The sequence below is a fragment of the Cololabis saira genome, chromosome 7 (assembly GCF_033807715.1).
Source record: "Cololabis saira isolate AMF1-May2022 chromosome 7, fColSai1.1, whole genome shotgun sequence".
Lineage (NCBI taxonomy): Eukaryota > Metazoa > Chordata > Actinopteri > Beloniformes > Belonidae > Cololabis > Cololabis saira.
The window spans coordinates 17,066,979-17,082,875 of record NC_084593.1 but is presented as its reverse complement, the minus strand read 5'-3'; the positions used below and the strand labels follow the sequence as shown (position 1 = coordinate 17,082,875).

At 45.6% G+C, this 15,897-nt stretch overlaps 1 protein-coding gene across 1 annotated transcript in view; it reads left to right on the top strand.

Annotated features, from left to right (window-relative positions):
• The first annotated feature begins 1,750 nt into the window (after positions 1 to 1,750).
• Positions 1,751 to 15,897, top strand: part of egf (epidermal growth factor) — a 58,784-nt gene continuing 44,637 nt past the window's right edge. The window contains exon 1 of the mRNA XM_061726013.1: positions 1,751 to 1,879. Within this exon, the coding sequence (XP_061581997.1) occupies positions 1,753 to 1,879 (127 nt within the window). The 5' untranslated portion in view covers positions 1,751 to 1,752. The remainder of the gene's footprint in view (positions 1,880 to 15,897) is intronic.

The window sequence follows — 15,897 nt, the reverse complement described above, 5'->3', positions numbered from 1 at the left end:
ATCAAATTTTTCACCAGGCCTGGCTTGCGTACAAAATTTGGTGACTTTTGGGGCACGTTTAGGGGGGCAAAAAGGCCCTCATTTCGTAGGAAAAAGAAAAACGAGAAAAACCAGAACAATGAACAAAATACCTATATCAAATTATAATAAAATTATTTTACAGTTCACCTCACCTAAATTTACACACAGTGTGGTTAAGAAATGCAAATGCATTTCTTAACCACAATGTGTGCAAATCCAGGAACAATGTATATTGTCACCACGGGTGACAGTTAACTTACATTTATAATACATACCAGCAATGGTAAGAACAACAGTACCAGAAGGTAATGGACATTACATACCAACTTAATGAGGAACAACAGCATTTCAACACCGAAGTTGATTTAACAAAGTTTCACAACCCAGTCTCTTTATACTTTGACCGGACCATATGTTTATATAGCCATTTAAATCTGTGGATATTTTGCTTGTATTGGATATCCAGACTGTTCCAAAGTCTCACACCACATACAGACACACAAAAACTTTTACGAGTGGTTCGAACTTTAGGTATTTTAAAATCACCATATCCTCTCAAATTATCCAGAGTTCTCTCTGGTAACATTTAGATAGGTAGGCTTTTTTGGTCAGGAGAAACCCCTTACCCAAGATCCTTCGTTCGTACAGCTGCAGCATCTGCACACTTGCTGCATCCTAAATGTTCACGCTGCCGGTGATTCAAACCCATGCATGACGGTCACGCAGCAGGACTGCAGGGAGATCATGGGCATTAATATTTGTATTGTTATCTGCTCGGGGGTGAAATGTCGGAAAAGGTCAGCGGCCTTCAGAATGTTCACATCAGTCCGGAGACAAGGCGGCTTTTCTCAGCGGCGTAAATCTCCTGCCCCTCTGCGAGGTTCCTGGCGACGCTGGTCCGGACAATATCCCAGTCACGGAGGGCATGAATAGAGGTTGTAGTTCCTGGCCTCTGTCACTTGTTCTCCTGACCAAGACGACAAACAATTTAGGGATAATCTGCTTCACTTCTCCATCGTTCTCTATGAATTACTCATTCTACCAAAAGCCTTGGGAACTTCAACGGGAGACTGACTGTCTACTGTGTGTGAGATGCTCCTGTAACTTACATTTGTACAGTAACCATGTCATTTATGAACAGCATCTCTCTCCCCTAGAGACAAAAACTCTGTCCCAAACAAAAAAAACATCCATCAACATTCACAAAGGACACAGGCACAGGTCAGTGGGTGGGGAGTGAGGGGAATATGTTGTTGAGATCTTTTTTTTTTTTTTTTCCCCATTCAGGCCTGCCTTGTTTCTTGAGTATTCCACGTTCTGCTTGTGATACCAGCTGCAGTTTCGAAGAAGATCCGATGCCGGACTAGCATGTGCAAAATTTACCACTGGGGTGTCAGGAATTTCAATCTTTGCTTCCAAAACAGCCTGGCAGCTCGAGGGCCCAACGTGAGGAGCGAGTCAGATCCCAGACAGTTTTTCTTTTCTTTTTTTTCCCAAATCTTTTGAGAGTACTGCCCTCCTCAATCAGGAGTGGGCTTTTGCATCCCTTTGGGTGACAGTTCCTGGTATGTAAAGCTCCACTGAGTTACAAGGTTTAAAGCCTTCGATTAGGATGACGAACGTCCAGAAGAAAAGTTTGCCTCATGTCGGAGAATCCTTGTGTGCCAGTGACAATAGCGGGAATGCTTGAGACAAAGTGAGCGAGTGCCTGAGGGACAGAAACCAAGGATTATGTTGGCTGCAATGATAACAACATCACTGCTCTATTTTCTGGTGAAAAACTCTGGAGCTTTGGAATCTGGTCCTACGTGTTGGGATCGGCGCCTTCCAGGATCCGGGAGAAACAGCAGCTGTGTGGGTGAGTGTGGCATCGTCCAGGTTGTGTTTAAGATATTATGGATCTTTGGATGTCATAGTAAGTGTGGACCCATTGTTTGTCACAGATATAACAAGTTTAAAAAGGTTGGGTTTTTTTTTAAATAAAGAAAAAGATAACGTGACTGGAAAGAGAACTGTCTGAGAATGAAAATGAAACAACAGGTGGAACACAGAGCAACAACACATTGACTCTATGTTAGAACTTAAAGAGACTTCATAATATCAATATTAAAAAGTTACTTACTGCACGAATAAACTCATAAAACTACCATGTACGCTACCACGGCAACAGGAACCTCGACTCTGGGCTCATGCTCAGTCATAAAAAAGTGCAATAAAGCAAAACATGCAGCTCATACTTAAGATACTACAATGTGTTGCAAACTAAAGTTACAGTAAGCTGTGGAAAACTAAAAGCTTGAACTGTAACTCAGGTAGAGCCCAAGTTTCTAGTGGGATGCCACAGGAACGTCACCTGTTTACAGATGGTGAAACCCAAAAGGCTAGTTTCATTTCCACAGCAAATACTAGCTTCATGGTGAGTTGTAAAAAGAGAATATTTTGCCAAAATAAGAACAGCTTTGACATTGATAACTGTCCACCAAACAGAGGTTTGCTCCGCTGCACATCTTTTATTGTTGGTTTGTTTTCTTAACAACTCAAATATGGAGGATATTAAAAAGAGACATATTATGCTTCTTATTTTCTTTTGTCATCAAAATTTGACAAACACCATACAGAAGTTTCCTTTTCAGTCGTGTCTTTAACCTCTCTTCATAGAGCTGGACTTTATGTCTGGATTTTTGAGGTGGTCATTTCAGACATCGAAATAAATGCTCTAAAGCAAATTGAAAAAAGGTACCCTTTCCCCCAAGTGTGTATATTCACAATGTATTGTGGTGTTGTACATTCTGATGATGGTCCATTTCCTCTATTTTTGTCACAATATCAGAATGTTGGACCCAAATGCAAGACTGAAGTTCCAAACTCCAAGTATTTTTTCAAACAAAAGAGCTGCATAGTTTGGAATCTAAAGCAAAAAAACAAAAAAGAAGTAATTCACTTGAAAAACCAAGAAAATTCAAAAACCAACCAGGCAGAGAAACCGTCAGGAAGTAAACAATACAGCCCAGCAGGGAGGAAGGGAAAGACATGATAAGATATACTCACAGGACTTGAAGAGACACATGTGCAAACAATCAGGGCAGATGGAAACAGGAGAAGTCAAACTAAGAACTAAACACAGGACACAGGTGTCACGTTGCGGTTGGATTAGGACCCAGATGCAGGAGAGCAGGAGGCAGGAGTTCCCAAAGAAATTGTCTATTTTAACCAAACAGAAAGACGATTATGATCCCTGGGTTCCTCCTTTTCTTACCCGAATATTTGGTCATGTATCGCCTAACGGGATTTCCCCATCAAAAGGAACAGGAATTTGTTTTCTGCGCATGTTCTTTTCGCAAGGAATCTTGGTCTTTTGAGTCCAGGAAGTTCTTATAAACATGGATAAAGGCAAGACCAGGAGGAGACTAATCACTTCATAAATGTAATGAAAGATATGAACATTTCTGCATTTGTAGACGGTAGAAAGTACCGGGATAGCCAGATTTACAAAAAGGTGTGTGAAAAGTTGCGCGAAGCAGGATTTGTAGGAACGTCAGACCAGATCAAGCTCCGCTGGAAGACGCTGAAAAAGGCGAACTACAGGGACAAGAAACAAAACGGTACCAGCGGGTCCGATTATCCGCCGTGCTGCTGTTATTGTTGTTATTTTGGATTTGGATACAGGAAGAAGAAGCAGACATGATGGGAATTGCGTCATGACGACATCCTTACGTCGCTGGTTTGATCCAGATTTCCCAAATGACTACAATTACCATGTATACAGGGATAACCCTGTTTGCTCACGCATGGAAACAGATTATTCTGAATGTTTCAGTAACCGGAATATTGACCTTAACCCCAATTTTGACTGCATGTAAACGTAGCCACTCACAGTAGTGCTGGCCACATTTTCCTGGTGCTGCTGGTGTTCGGGGCGCTGCATAGGGAGACGCCAGTCAGCTTCAGCAGGGGGAAGACGATGGAGGTTCCTCTAGGATGTTTAACAGGGTTCGACCAGTAAACGATGCAACAAATCGTGTGACCATGTTTGTAAAGTGTCTCTGCGTGTCTGACCAGTGTGGTGGATAAACCGCTGTCACACCTCCAGGGCCGTCTCTGTTCCCCATAACGGACTGATTTCATTCACACACCTCTCATTTCGATCCCGTCGTGTCTCTGCCAGCACCTCCCAAGATGCTGCAGAACTGTGACAGTTGCAAAACTAAATGTTACATTGTTCCATCAGCATGCCATTCACTCAAGAAAGGGGTAGAAGAGCTGGTTGTGGGAATGGAGCTAATGAAAAAAGGTTCAGAATCCTAGACCTTTTTTAAACGTACAAACATAGTTATCGTGTGTTTGGAAGTTGGTATATCCAAGCCAGATATTCCCCTGATTTCACTAAAATGGGAAAAGGCGAAGAAACATCACCAAGCCCACATTTCAGAATCCAACATGGATGTTACGTGCATGAACAAAGTAAATACAATAAGTCTGATGTCTGATTTTAGGAACACAGACAGGAAAATCAGACTGTGGCAGGGTGGAGGAGCTGCAGCCACTCAGGTGATGGGTCACAGGTGTGGCCCATCAACCTCTCCACCCTGCCAGCCTTGATAAGGCGGGGCTGGACAGCAGCAAAGGGGGCTACTGAGAAGCTGCTGCTGGCTGCTGCTGACCTGTGTGATGCTGTGCTTGTGCACGTGTGGCGGTGTTTGGCAATAAAAGGGTTCTGCACTAAACTCCCTGTCCTCTCTATCCTGTCGGTCGGGCCCCCGTAGCACTCGCACTGCTACACTGGCTCCCAACGTGGGGCCGGACGGGATGGAGAAGGGAGGCACGGAGCGGGCCCTGGAGGCGCTGGCCCGAGCAATGGCAGACCTGGCAGCCGTGCTTCAGGGCCAGGGTGAACGGCAGCTCGCGGCGCATGAAGCGCTGCTGGCGCCGCAGCCGGCAGGCCGGGAGGCAGAGGCTGCGGGACCTGCGGAGCAACCCACCCCAGCACCACGCCTGTCCCGGAGGGTGCGGTCCCGGGGGATGCGGTCCCGGGGGATGCAGCCCCGGGGGATGCGGCCCCGGGGGATGCGGTCCCGGGGGATGCGGTCCTGGGGGATGCGGTCCCGGAGGATGCGGTCCCGGGGGCGTTGGAGGCGGAGTCTGAGGTCGCCGAGGCGGAGACAGACCAGCTGCTGAAACAGTGCTGCGTCGGGGAGGGGGTGGTCCTGGACGCACCCCGGCCACGGCCGCGGATACCGTCTGGCCCGAGGCCACGATGGGCCCGGTCCCGAAAGCGCCTTTCTCGGTGGTCGACCCGACGCCGAGGGCGGCCTCCCGACCCACGAAGGCCCGGGGGCGCAGACGGTGTTTCCGGGCTTCCTCTCCCGCTCCGAGGGGGGCGGGGGGGGAGTAGGCTCGGCCGGTTGGACCCCGGCCTGAGTTTGACGATGGGGGTATGTGGCAGGGTGGAGGAGCTGCAGCCACAAAGCTGATGGGTCACAGGTGTGGCCCATCAACCTCTCCACCCTGCCAGCCTTGATAAGGCGGGGCTGGACAGCAGCAAAGGGGGCTACTGAGAAGCTGCTGCTGGCTGCTGCTGACCTGTGTGATGCTGTGCTTGTGCATGTGTGGCGGTGTTTGGCAATAAAAGGGTTCTGCACTTAACTCCGTGTCCTCTCTATACTGTCGGTCGGGCCCCCGTAGCACTCGCACTGCTACACAGACATACACATAGTATTGCTTTCTTTTTATCAGTGGTCATGTTGCGATGTTATGCTGCTTATGCTGTGTTGCGTGCAGCGTTGCTATGAATTAGTTTTTCTAACAATGACCAGGAGCGGCGTGGCTTGTCCAACCAGTGTGGAATGACTTCACAGCAGAATACAATCAAATCAGGAACCGTTATCATGAACTGTAATCGAAAACATTCAACCACCAAAGATTTCCTTGCAACGCCTGACGTCATAATAATTGTCATGGTTTGATACTTCCTGTTTTATTTTGAAGCCCGTGTTTTGTGTTTGAGTTCTGGTTTGACTTCCCTGTTTCCCATCTGCTCTGATTGTCTGCACCTATGTCTCGTTAACCCTTGTGTTTATCTGGTCTTGTCTTTCCCTGCTCCCTGCTGGTCTGGACTGTTTCCTCCCTCCTTGTTTTCCACGTCAGGTTTTAGTAGTTTTACTTTGTCACGTTCAAGTTCTGGTTTTTGTATCCTGCTCGGCAGCGCTTTGGTTTTGTTTTGGACGAATAAATCACTACTTTTTGGAACTCCTGCCTTCTGGTCTCCTGCATCTGGGTCCTACTCCAACTGCCCCCTGACAATAATAGAGGGAATGTGCATGACGTCACATCTATGCGGCTTCACAGCGGGTTACGCCCACTGAGTGGCAGAAAGACTAAGTGGCAGCGTAAACTTTCAGTTTGAGCAATTGGAAAACATCTAAAATGGGAAAGAGCTGCTGTGCGATCGACTGTACTCATAGATTTAGCAAGAAATCAGAGTTATCATTTCACAGACTGTCAAAAAATAAGCTTAAGAGAGACAAATGGATCGCTGCAATTCACAGAAACAACTGGATTCCAGGCACCGAAACGTGGATTTGCGGTTCCCATTTTGTATCAGGTAATGTTGGATTTTTGGGTAGCTAACGTTAAACGGTCAAATCATAAAGTTCGGTGTCCTCGTCACTTTAATTTCGCCAACAAATCCTGCCTTGAAGTCGGACCAAGCGTCAAGACTTTTATATGCCTTCAAGCTTTGCTTCATGTATTTCCCCGGCGTAGAAATTAAGTACATATAAATATCAGGAAACTCGATTCGTGGCCAAATATTAATGTCCATGGACCACTGGTTCTTGGGGTAAATGTACGGGTCACTGTCAAGTCCAACTGCCTTTATTTAAGCCGATAATCAGCTGTTATCCCGTCTTTTCCACAGTTTCCCTACTAGTTGCAGCCATTTTGCCACTCAGTATTTGATAATCACAAAATCTTCACATACTAATTTCCAGAAGACTATGAAAGTCATCCTTTTAAGCTACAACCAATTACATTCAATTCAAATCACTTTATTTGTCCCCTAGGGGCAATTTAAAAGGCATGACAGCAGCTTAAGGACATACAAACAAACACACAATTGCACATAACAGATTTTCAACGTTTAAAATACGTGTGTTTGAAAGTGCCGTTAGCTATCTGAGGTCTAAAAAAGGTTAAGATGAGTAAAAAAATGAATAAATACACTTAATGTGTAAAAGCATGAATAGATCCTTGGTTTATATTGACGAAGTAAAAGTTGCCATCTTGTCTGCTCGTTCAAGTAAATGAGCTGAATCAAGAGGTGCGTTGACCGACGTGTGAACTGGGTCGGTGATTCATCCACGTTCATCCTTCAGCTCAGCACCGGTGGGCATTTCCAGAATATAAGGCCAGACGCTTCATTATGTTGTTTGTCAAGCGCTGTTCGTTGTTTTTGTCATTCCCCAGTGGAAAACAGTGTCTGCATTTGCACATGACAGCATTATTCTCACCCTGGCAGAGCCGAGGGATTTTCTGTCAGTGGTCATTTGGAAAAAGACTTAAGTTTGTCAAAGGTTAATGAGATCTGCACCTAACTGCAGACGAGCTGGAACGGACAGACACTGATTTGTTTATATTACCAGGTCCTTGTAACTGTTTAGCAGAGTAGAGAAATGGGAAAGTACAAAATAAAATGTGTTTGCTTGATGTGCTGCAGATAATTACCAGAGTGGAAGGACAGAGCAGGAGACAACATTTGTTGCTAGGGGACGATGCTTAATACAGAAACAGCTGTGGCTGCCCCAAATCTCACCCCATTAAAGCACTGAATAGGCGCCTTCAATCAGACAATCTGAGAAATTTAACAATAATAGCAGGCTGACGCACAGCAAGGCAGAGCAGCCATGGAGAGGATAAATGTTGCTATAGCTACTCCCTTGTCCCTGGAGTTTATGTAATTAAACTGAAAAACATGCATAAGAAAAAGTAGTTTTCACATGCATTGGAAAGCTGTGTCTATGTACGTGTTTGTACTGAGTACTGAGTACTGAGTCCAAGCATTTAAATGAGTAGAAGTGCCTCAGGTAGTTGTGTCTGTACTGGCACAAATGAAGACCTTTTTTATGTCATTAATAGTGGATTTCTTGGATGACTCAATTGTGGCTGAGAGTTGATGCTCTAAGAAAGATCTAAGTAGTAGATCTTTCTCTGTTTCGGTTGGCAGCTATGAATCTGATAATTCAATATGGAGTCCCACAAGGGTTAATTTTAGGTCCTATACTTTTCAATTTGTATATGTTACCACTTTGGACCATCATTCGGCATCATAATATTCGATATCATTCTTATGCTGATGACACACAATTATATGTATCTGTTACTGCCAATCATTTGAGCCCAATCAATGACCTCATTCAGTGCATTGGAGATATCAAGCATTGGATGGCAACAAACTTTTTACAGCTGAATGAGGATAAAACAGAGATTCTTTTAGTTGGTCCAAGTGCTCTGAGGCAACATATTCTCCCTTTTTTAACGCCTCTGTCAGTAAAACCGTGTGAGCTTGTCAAAAACGTAGGTGTTATTTTAGATGCTGATCTTTTTTTTTATTTTTTTTATTTATTTTTTTTTTCTTACCTTGTCTGCACACATATTATTGATTGATACCATGACGGTAGAAACCAAAAGTGTATATATGTGCATTATTACTATATGTGATATATACATATATATACGCACACATATGCGTACACATACATAAATATACACATACAAACCCAGTGTTTTTTTTTTTTTTTTTTGGGGGGGGGGGTGGTGACGACATCCACTGCCAATCCAGGAAGCAGGAACACACGGAGACACACGTCAAGCACTGGAAATCTGCAACAAAAAAACCACAAACAAAGCACGAAACCGGCACGGAGCCATCCAAAACACGAACAGCAATCGACCTAAATCTTGAGATCTGATCGCAGTCTGAGCTAAGCTATCGCTACCGCTACCTAAACCCAAAAACTAGAGAGCCAGCATGCAGGTGAACAAGCCAGTGTGTATGTCTATGTGTGTGTGTGTGTATGTATATGATCATGCATGTGTGTGTGTGTGTGTGTGTGTGTGTGTGTGTGTGTGTGTGTGTGTGTATGCATGTGACTAAATGACTATATGTGTGTGTGTGTGTGTGTGTGTGTGTGTGTGTGTGTGTGTGTGTGTGTGTGTGTGTGTGTGTGTGTAATAAACCAAACAAAGCTCCACCTGAAGTGTATCTATAGTGGGGGAGGGGGGGGAGCAACCCCGCCACCCGTGAGACCAGAGGCCGACAAGGAAGAGCCCGGAACCCAGGCCACCGGCAACCCCACAGAGGGGAGAAGTAGGAGGGAGGCAACCCACCGCCTGCGAGGCCCCCCCCCCCACCCGGCGGCGGCCGAGGGGGCCCGCGGGCGGGGCCCCCACGGCGCGGAAAGAAGCAGCCAGAGACCCCGCGGCGGCGGACCGCGACCCAGGCAATCCCCGGCCACCCGGTCCGGGCCGGACACGCGGCCAGGAGGCCCTCACCCTTCAGGCCAACGACCCCCACCCGGCAGGGGGCCAGCCTGCCCGGAGAGACAGAGCCGCCCCGGCCGCCGACGCGGGCAGGCGCACCCGTCCCCCACGAAAGTGGCCCTCCAACACCAGAGGGGCGCCCCGCCGTAGAGGCAGCGGGGGGGACCGGAGACGGGCCCGGAGAGAGGGAACCCCCCAAAAAGGCGACACCCGCGCAGGCCCGACAACGGAAGGCGCCAGACCCAGGCATCCCATTCATTCATCCATTCACCTATCCGATACCTATACTAATAATAATATAATATACTATACATAATAATAATAATAATAATAATACTAATAATAATACTAATAATAATAATAATAATAACCATCTTTGTATAATATAATATTGATAAATTATTAAGTTTTTGATGTCCTGCCAATGGAGGCTCAAATCCTCCATGGCAGGACCCTTCCATACCGCATTCTCACCGACACAGACATACGATCACGCACCGTTTCCCCCTCCCCGGGGGGATCCAGCACCGCCGGAAGGCACCCCAGGCTGCACGGCGGGCCCCGCCAGGCCCGGGTAACCCGACCCACCCGTCCCAGGCCCAGGCCGGTGAGGGAACGCGGGTGATGTGGGACCCCCTCCCGCCCCTTGTGTTGAGTGCATGTGATTAATGCCATAAAAACAGGGAGGAGGGAGGGCCAAGTATCGATTGACACAGACCCCCCCCCCTCCCGAACTACGTGTCCTTGTCAAATGTATTTATTAAGTGTTGAATGTGCAGTGTCTATTTTGCTGTTAAAACCGTGAGGCGGGGAGTGCCAGGCCCCGCGGGACAGTGCCCCCCACGACCCGGACCCCCCGCCTTTCGCCTATGTGCGTATGAATCGTGTAGGGGGGGCAAGAGGGGGAGCGGAGGCCGAAGCCAGGAAGCAGGACCAGCAAAGCCGGCCCTGATAAGACACCCGCGTCCCCCCACCGGCCGTCCAGTAGACGGGGGCCGGCCCCCCGAGCCGGGCAAGGGCCCCACCGTACCCCCAAGGGCGCCCCCGGCGCCGCCGGAGCCCCCAGACGGAGGGGGAAACGGTCCAACATCCTCCCATTCATACTGACAACATAAGACATAGATACCTGGGAATGGCGCCACCCCGCCGCCGCGCCCGCCCGTGCACCCCCCGGTCAGGGGAGGCCCGCTCCCCGGACCCGGCCCCACCCCCCCCCGAGGCCACCCCGGCGGACACCCCAAGGGTCCCGGAGTCCCCACATCCGCAGGGGCACTTGGCCCCCGCCCAGCGACGGAGGACCAAGGCAGCAATGCCCCCCCAGCGCAGACAGCCACCCCCCACCCAGGCAGGGCCGGGCCCTCCGGGTGGGACCCCCACGTCCACGGCCCCGCCCCCCCCGGGAGGCCCGGAGACGCCCCAGCCACAGCCCCCCGCCCGAGCCCTCCCCAGCCACCCCCCCCCACCGCCATGAGGTAACCCCCCCCACAGGCCCCCAAGGCCCCCACCGGCTAGGGACAGGGCCCCGCGGCCCCCCCCACCGCCCCCCAGGGGCCACCAGAGGCCCGCGCCCCAGACCCCCCAAGCCGACCCCCAACCCCAAGGGCTACGAGATCACCACCCCCCCGCCCCCACGGGGTAACGAAGCCAATAAACGGGGACCACAGAGAGTGCAATTCAGCCGAATGTTGTTCAGTGGAGGCAGACATTATCTCACTACTAATATGATCTGATAAAAGATTCCTAAAATGGTTGATACATAAACTGGATTTTTGTTTCCAATTTACTAAAATGGTTTTCTTTGCGATACATAAGGCAGTGAGAACCCGGTGTGTCCAATTAGGATCTATTTGAGTGTCTCCCAGGTGACCTAATATACATACCGTGGGGCACACTGGGATTCTGTGGTTGATCCATGTGGATAAATCCTCACAAATCTCCTTCCAGAACCTCTGTACCGGTGTACAGAACCATAAAGCATGCATATAATTATCTGGGGTGTTCTCTGTGCACTGTGAACAGATATTAGAGGTGACAAAGCCCATCTGGAACATCCTTTGTCCAGTATAATGTATTCTATGAAGAACTTTGTACTGTATAAGTTGTAGGTTTGGGTTTTTAGTCATAGTAAACGTATTTAAGCATATTTGTGACCAAGAAAACTGGTCGGTATTAAGAGAGAGATCCGCCTCCCACTTAGAGATCGGGAGAGAGACTGAATCGTCCAGTTTAGACACTAACCTGTAGAGTTTTGATAACAACTTTAAAGTGCTTAGATTCAATAAATCTATTATCTTAGCGGGAAGTTGTAAATCTAATTGGCTAATTTTGTATGTTTTATTTATTATTGCCTTAAGTTGTTGATACTCTAAAAATTTATTCCTGCTAACTCCGTATTGAACAATAAGTGTATTGAAAGGTACAAACTGTCCTCCTACAATTACGTGCTGTAAGTACCGTATTCCTTGATCTCTCCATTGAACGAAGTTAACCATCTTTTTATCATTTTTCACGATGTCTGGGTTGTTCCATATGGGTGTACGGTCACATGGAAAAAGTGAAATTTTAGCTATTTTAAGAAATTCCCACCAAGCTGATAAAGTTGTGCTAATATTAATGCTTTTGAAACATTGATGACGTTTGATACTTTGACTAATAAATGGTAACTCTGAGATTTCTAGTTCATTACAAAACACTTGCTCTGAGTCCAGCCATTGACTATCTAAAGGATGATCTTTTGACCATTTTACAATATACTGTAACTTACTGGCTATGAAGTAATACTGAAAATTAGGTAATTCTAAACCTCCATATTCTTTGGATTTTTGCAATGTCTTTAAACTAATACGTGGAGTTTTATTTTTCCACAGAAATTTTGATACATATGAGTCCAACGATTTAAACCAGGAAAGAGGGGGTTTGCATGGTATCATTGAGAAAAAATAATTTACTTTTGGTAAAACCATCATTTTAATGGTGGCTATTCTACCCATGAGCGAAATGGGGAGAGAGCTCCATCTGGAAAGATCATCTTCTATTTTCTTTATAAGCTGAACATGATTTAATTTTATTAACTCTGACAGCCTAGGGGAGATGTTTATGCCTAAATATCTAATGTTCCCTGATTGTAATTGAGTATTGGTTATATTCCTAAAATTGCAGTTAACACACAAAACAGTGGATTTAGACCAATTAATAGAATAATCAGACAGAGATGAAAATCCCTCTATAAGTGCAATTGTCTGTGATAGTGAAGATCGTGAGTTCTGGAGGAAGAGGAGTACGTCATCCGCATAAAGACTAATTTTGTGCTCTAATATTTTACATTGTATACCTTTAATATTTTGATTTTGTCTAATAGCTGCTGCTAAAGGTTCAATAAATATTGCAAATAATGAGGGAGAGAGAGGGCAACCCTGTCTAGTGCCTCTTTGCAAGGTAAAACTTGTAGAGATTTGATCATTTGTCCTTACACGTGCCTTGGGAGAGCTGTATAATATTTTTATCCAGTCAATGAAAGATTCGCCAAATCCAAATTTATGCAAAGTTGCCAATAGAAACTTCCAATTTACCTTATCAAATGCTTTTTCCGCGTCGAAGGATATAATAGTAGTCTCCTGTTTATTGATACTCGAATAGTCTATAATATTTAATAATCTGCGAATATTAGTAGACGAATGTCTACCTTTAATGAAGCCTGTTTGATCCGGATGTATAATAGAAGGGGTGACTCTTTTCAGACGTTCAGTAATGGCCTTGCTAATTATTTTAAGGTCTACATTTATCAATGAAATTGGGCGGTAGCTCGATGGGAGCAAGGGATCCTTGTCCGGTTTTAATAAAAGACTAATATTAGCAGAGTTCATATTTAAGGGTAAGCTTTTATTCTCCCTAGCATTTAGAATCATTTTATAAAATGTTGGTGCTAATATACTCCAGAATTCCTTGTAAAATTCAGCTGGGAAACCATCTGGGCCCGGAGCTTTATTATTGGGCATATGTTGAAGAGCTTCATGGAGTTCTCCTATTGAGAGCGGTGAGTCTAAATTCATAACCTGTTCCTGATGTAACTTCGGCAGATTAATGTCTCCAAGAAACTCATTAATGGATTGATCAGATGGTTCAATTTGTGACGAGTATAATTTATAGTAAAAGTCTCTAAAGACTGAATTTATTAAACAGGGGTCATGTGTAACTCCCCCTGACTGGTCCTTAATGGATGTTATGGTTGTTTTTTCTTTGTTTATTTTTAATTGATTGGCTAAGTATTTTCCCGATCTGTTAGCATGTGCAAAGTTTTCCAGGCGAAGCCTTTGTACTAGAAACTGCGTTTTTGCGTCAATTATTTTATTTAATTCTATTTTAGTTTTCCTTATTCTGTTAAGGATACGTTCGTCTGCAGAGGTCTGGAAGGCCTCCTCTAGCGTCTTTATTTCACACTCTAATTCTTTTGTTTTTAAGTTGTCTTTTTTTTCTTATTTGAAGAAAAGGAAATTATTTTGCCTCGCATTACTGCTTTTCCTGCTTCCCATAGAACGCTCGCTGATATTTCCGGCTGGTCGTTATTTTGTAAAAATATATCCCATTCTTTCTTAAAAAAATTAATAAAGTCAGGGTCTTTGAGCAATGATGTATTAAATCTCCAAACTTTGGAGGATGATACGCTCCCCCTCTTCCCCAGAGTGAAAGAAACAGGTGCGTGATCGCTAATAATGATTGGGTGAATTTGTGATTCTGAGATATCTCTCATCAGAGAGCTACTGACTAAAAAATAATCTAACCTAGAATATGAGTGATGAACGGCTGAGAAAAAAGTGTAGTTCCTAAGGGTTGGGTGTAGAGAGCGCCATGTATCGCAAAGACCCAGATCATTCATGTATTGCTTAACAATACTTGCTGACTGCCAACTCCTGTGTCCGCCTGCATTACTGAGCCTGTCCACTCCAGGGTCCAGAACCATGTTGAAGTCTCCTCCGATGATGACTGTGTTGTCTAGGTGAGCAGAAAGTGAGGTGAAAAAAGAGTGAAAAAACGAGGAGTCATCAACATTTGGACCATATACATTAGAAATACATAAATTCAAGCTTTGAATTTGCAAGACTAAAATTAAATATCTACCCTCTGAGTCAATGTGAGTGTCCTTTACGGTGAAATTAGATGCTGATCTTAACTTCCAGAAACACATAGCTAATGTCTCCAGGACTGCCTTCCATCATCTCAGAAATATATCTAAAGTAAGACGTTTTCTGTCACGAACAGACTCTGCAAAGCTGGTTCATGCCTTTATCTCCAGTAGATTAGATTATTGCAATGCACTTTTTGCAGGACTGACAAAGCAAGTGTTACATAAACTCCAGCTTATTCAAAATGCTGCAGCCAGAATTCTAACCAAAACCAAGAGGTATGGAAACATCACTCCTGTTTTATCCTCTGTTCACTGGCTCCCTGTTAAACAAAGACTAGATTTTAAAGTAATTAGGGCCCGAGCACTGACAGTGCGAAGGCCCTATTGTATCTGTAGGAATTTTTTTCTTTTCCGGCTTCCGACGAAATGAGGGCCTTTTTGCCCCTCTAAATGTGCCCCAAAAGTCACCAAATTTTGCACGCAAGCCAGGCCTAGTGAAAAATGTGATATTTTATGGTTTGCATAAATGGGCGTGGCCTAATGGCTCAACAGCGCCCCCTAGAAAACTTTGTGCCACAAGCACCACAATATGGTTTGACGTACATGCACGAAAATCGGTACACACCTGTATCATGTCACAACTTAAAGAAAAGTCTCTTGGCGCCATGGCCGAAACCGAACAGGAAGCCAGCCATTTTGAATTAATCGTTTAATTTTGGCGCAATTTATGCCATTTCTTCGGCAGTTAATACGGTAATACGTAACGTGCACCCAGGTGTGTTATACATCAAAATGTCATCCTGCGACAATGCGCATGACTTTTCTCAGTCAAAAGCGTTACCGTGGCGACGATAGACGCCAAAAAACGCTGATTGGTCCATATTTGATAGTTCCTACTTTCTGCCATAACTTTTGAATGGTTTGACATAAAGAGTCGTGGGTGGTGTCATCGGACTCAGTTTTGAGTCCTTGAACATAACTGGTGCAAATTAGCCCCGCCCCTTCATCTGATTGGTTGATATCTGATAGTTCCTACTTTCTGCCATAACTTTTGAATGGTTTGATAGTCGTGGGTGGTGTCATCCGCTAAATGTCCAGGCCTGAAGAATCTACATCAAGTCATACAAGCTTCCACTGCAGCCTGAACGTGCACAAGGGTGCGAGGGCCCGCTCATCGCTGCTTGCAGCTTTAATTTGTTTATTGTTATGTTGTCGTA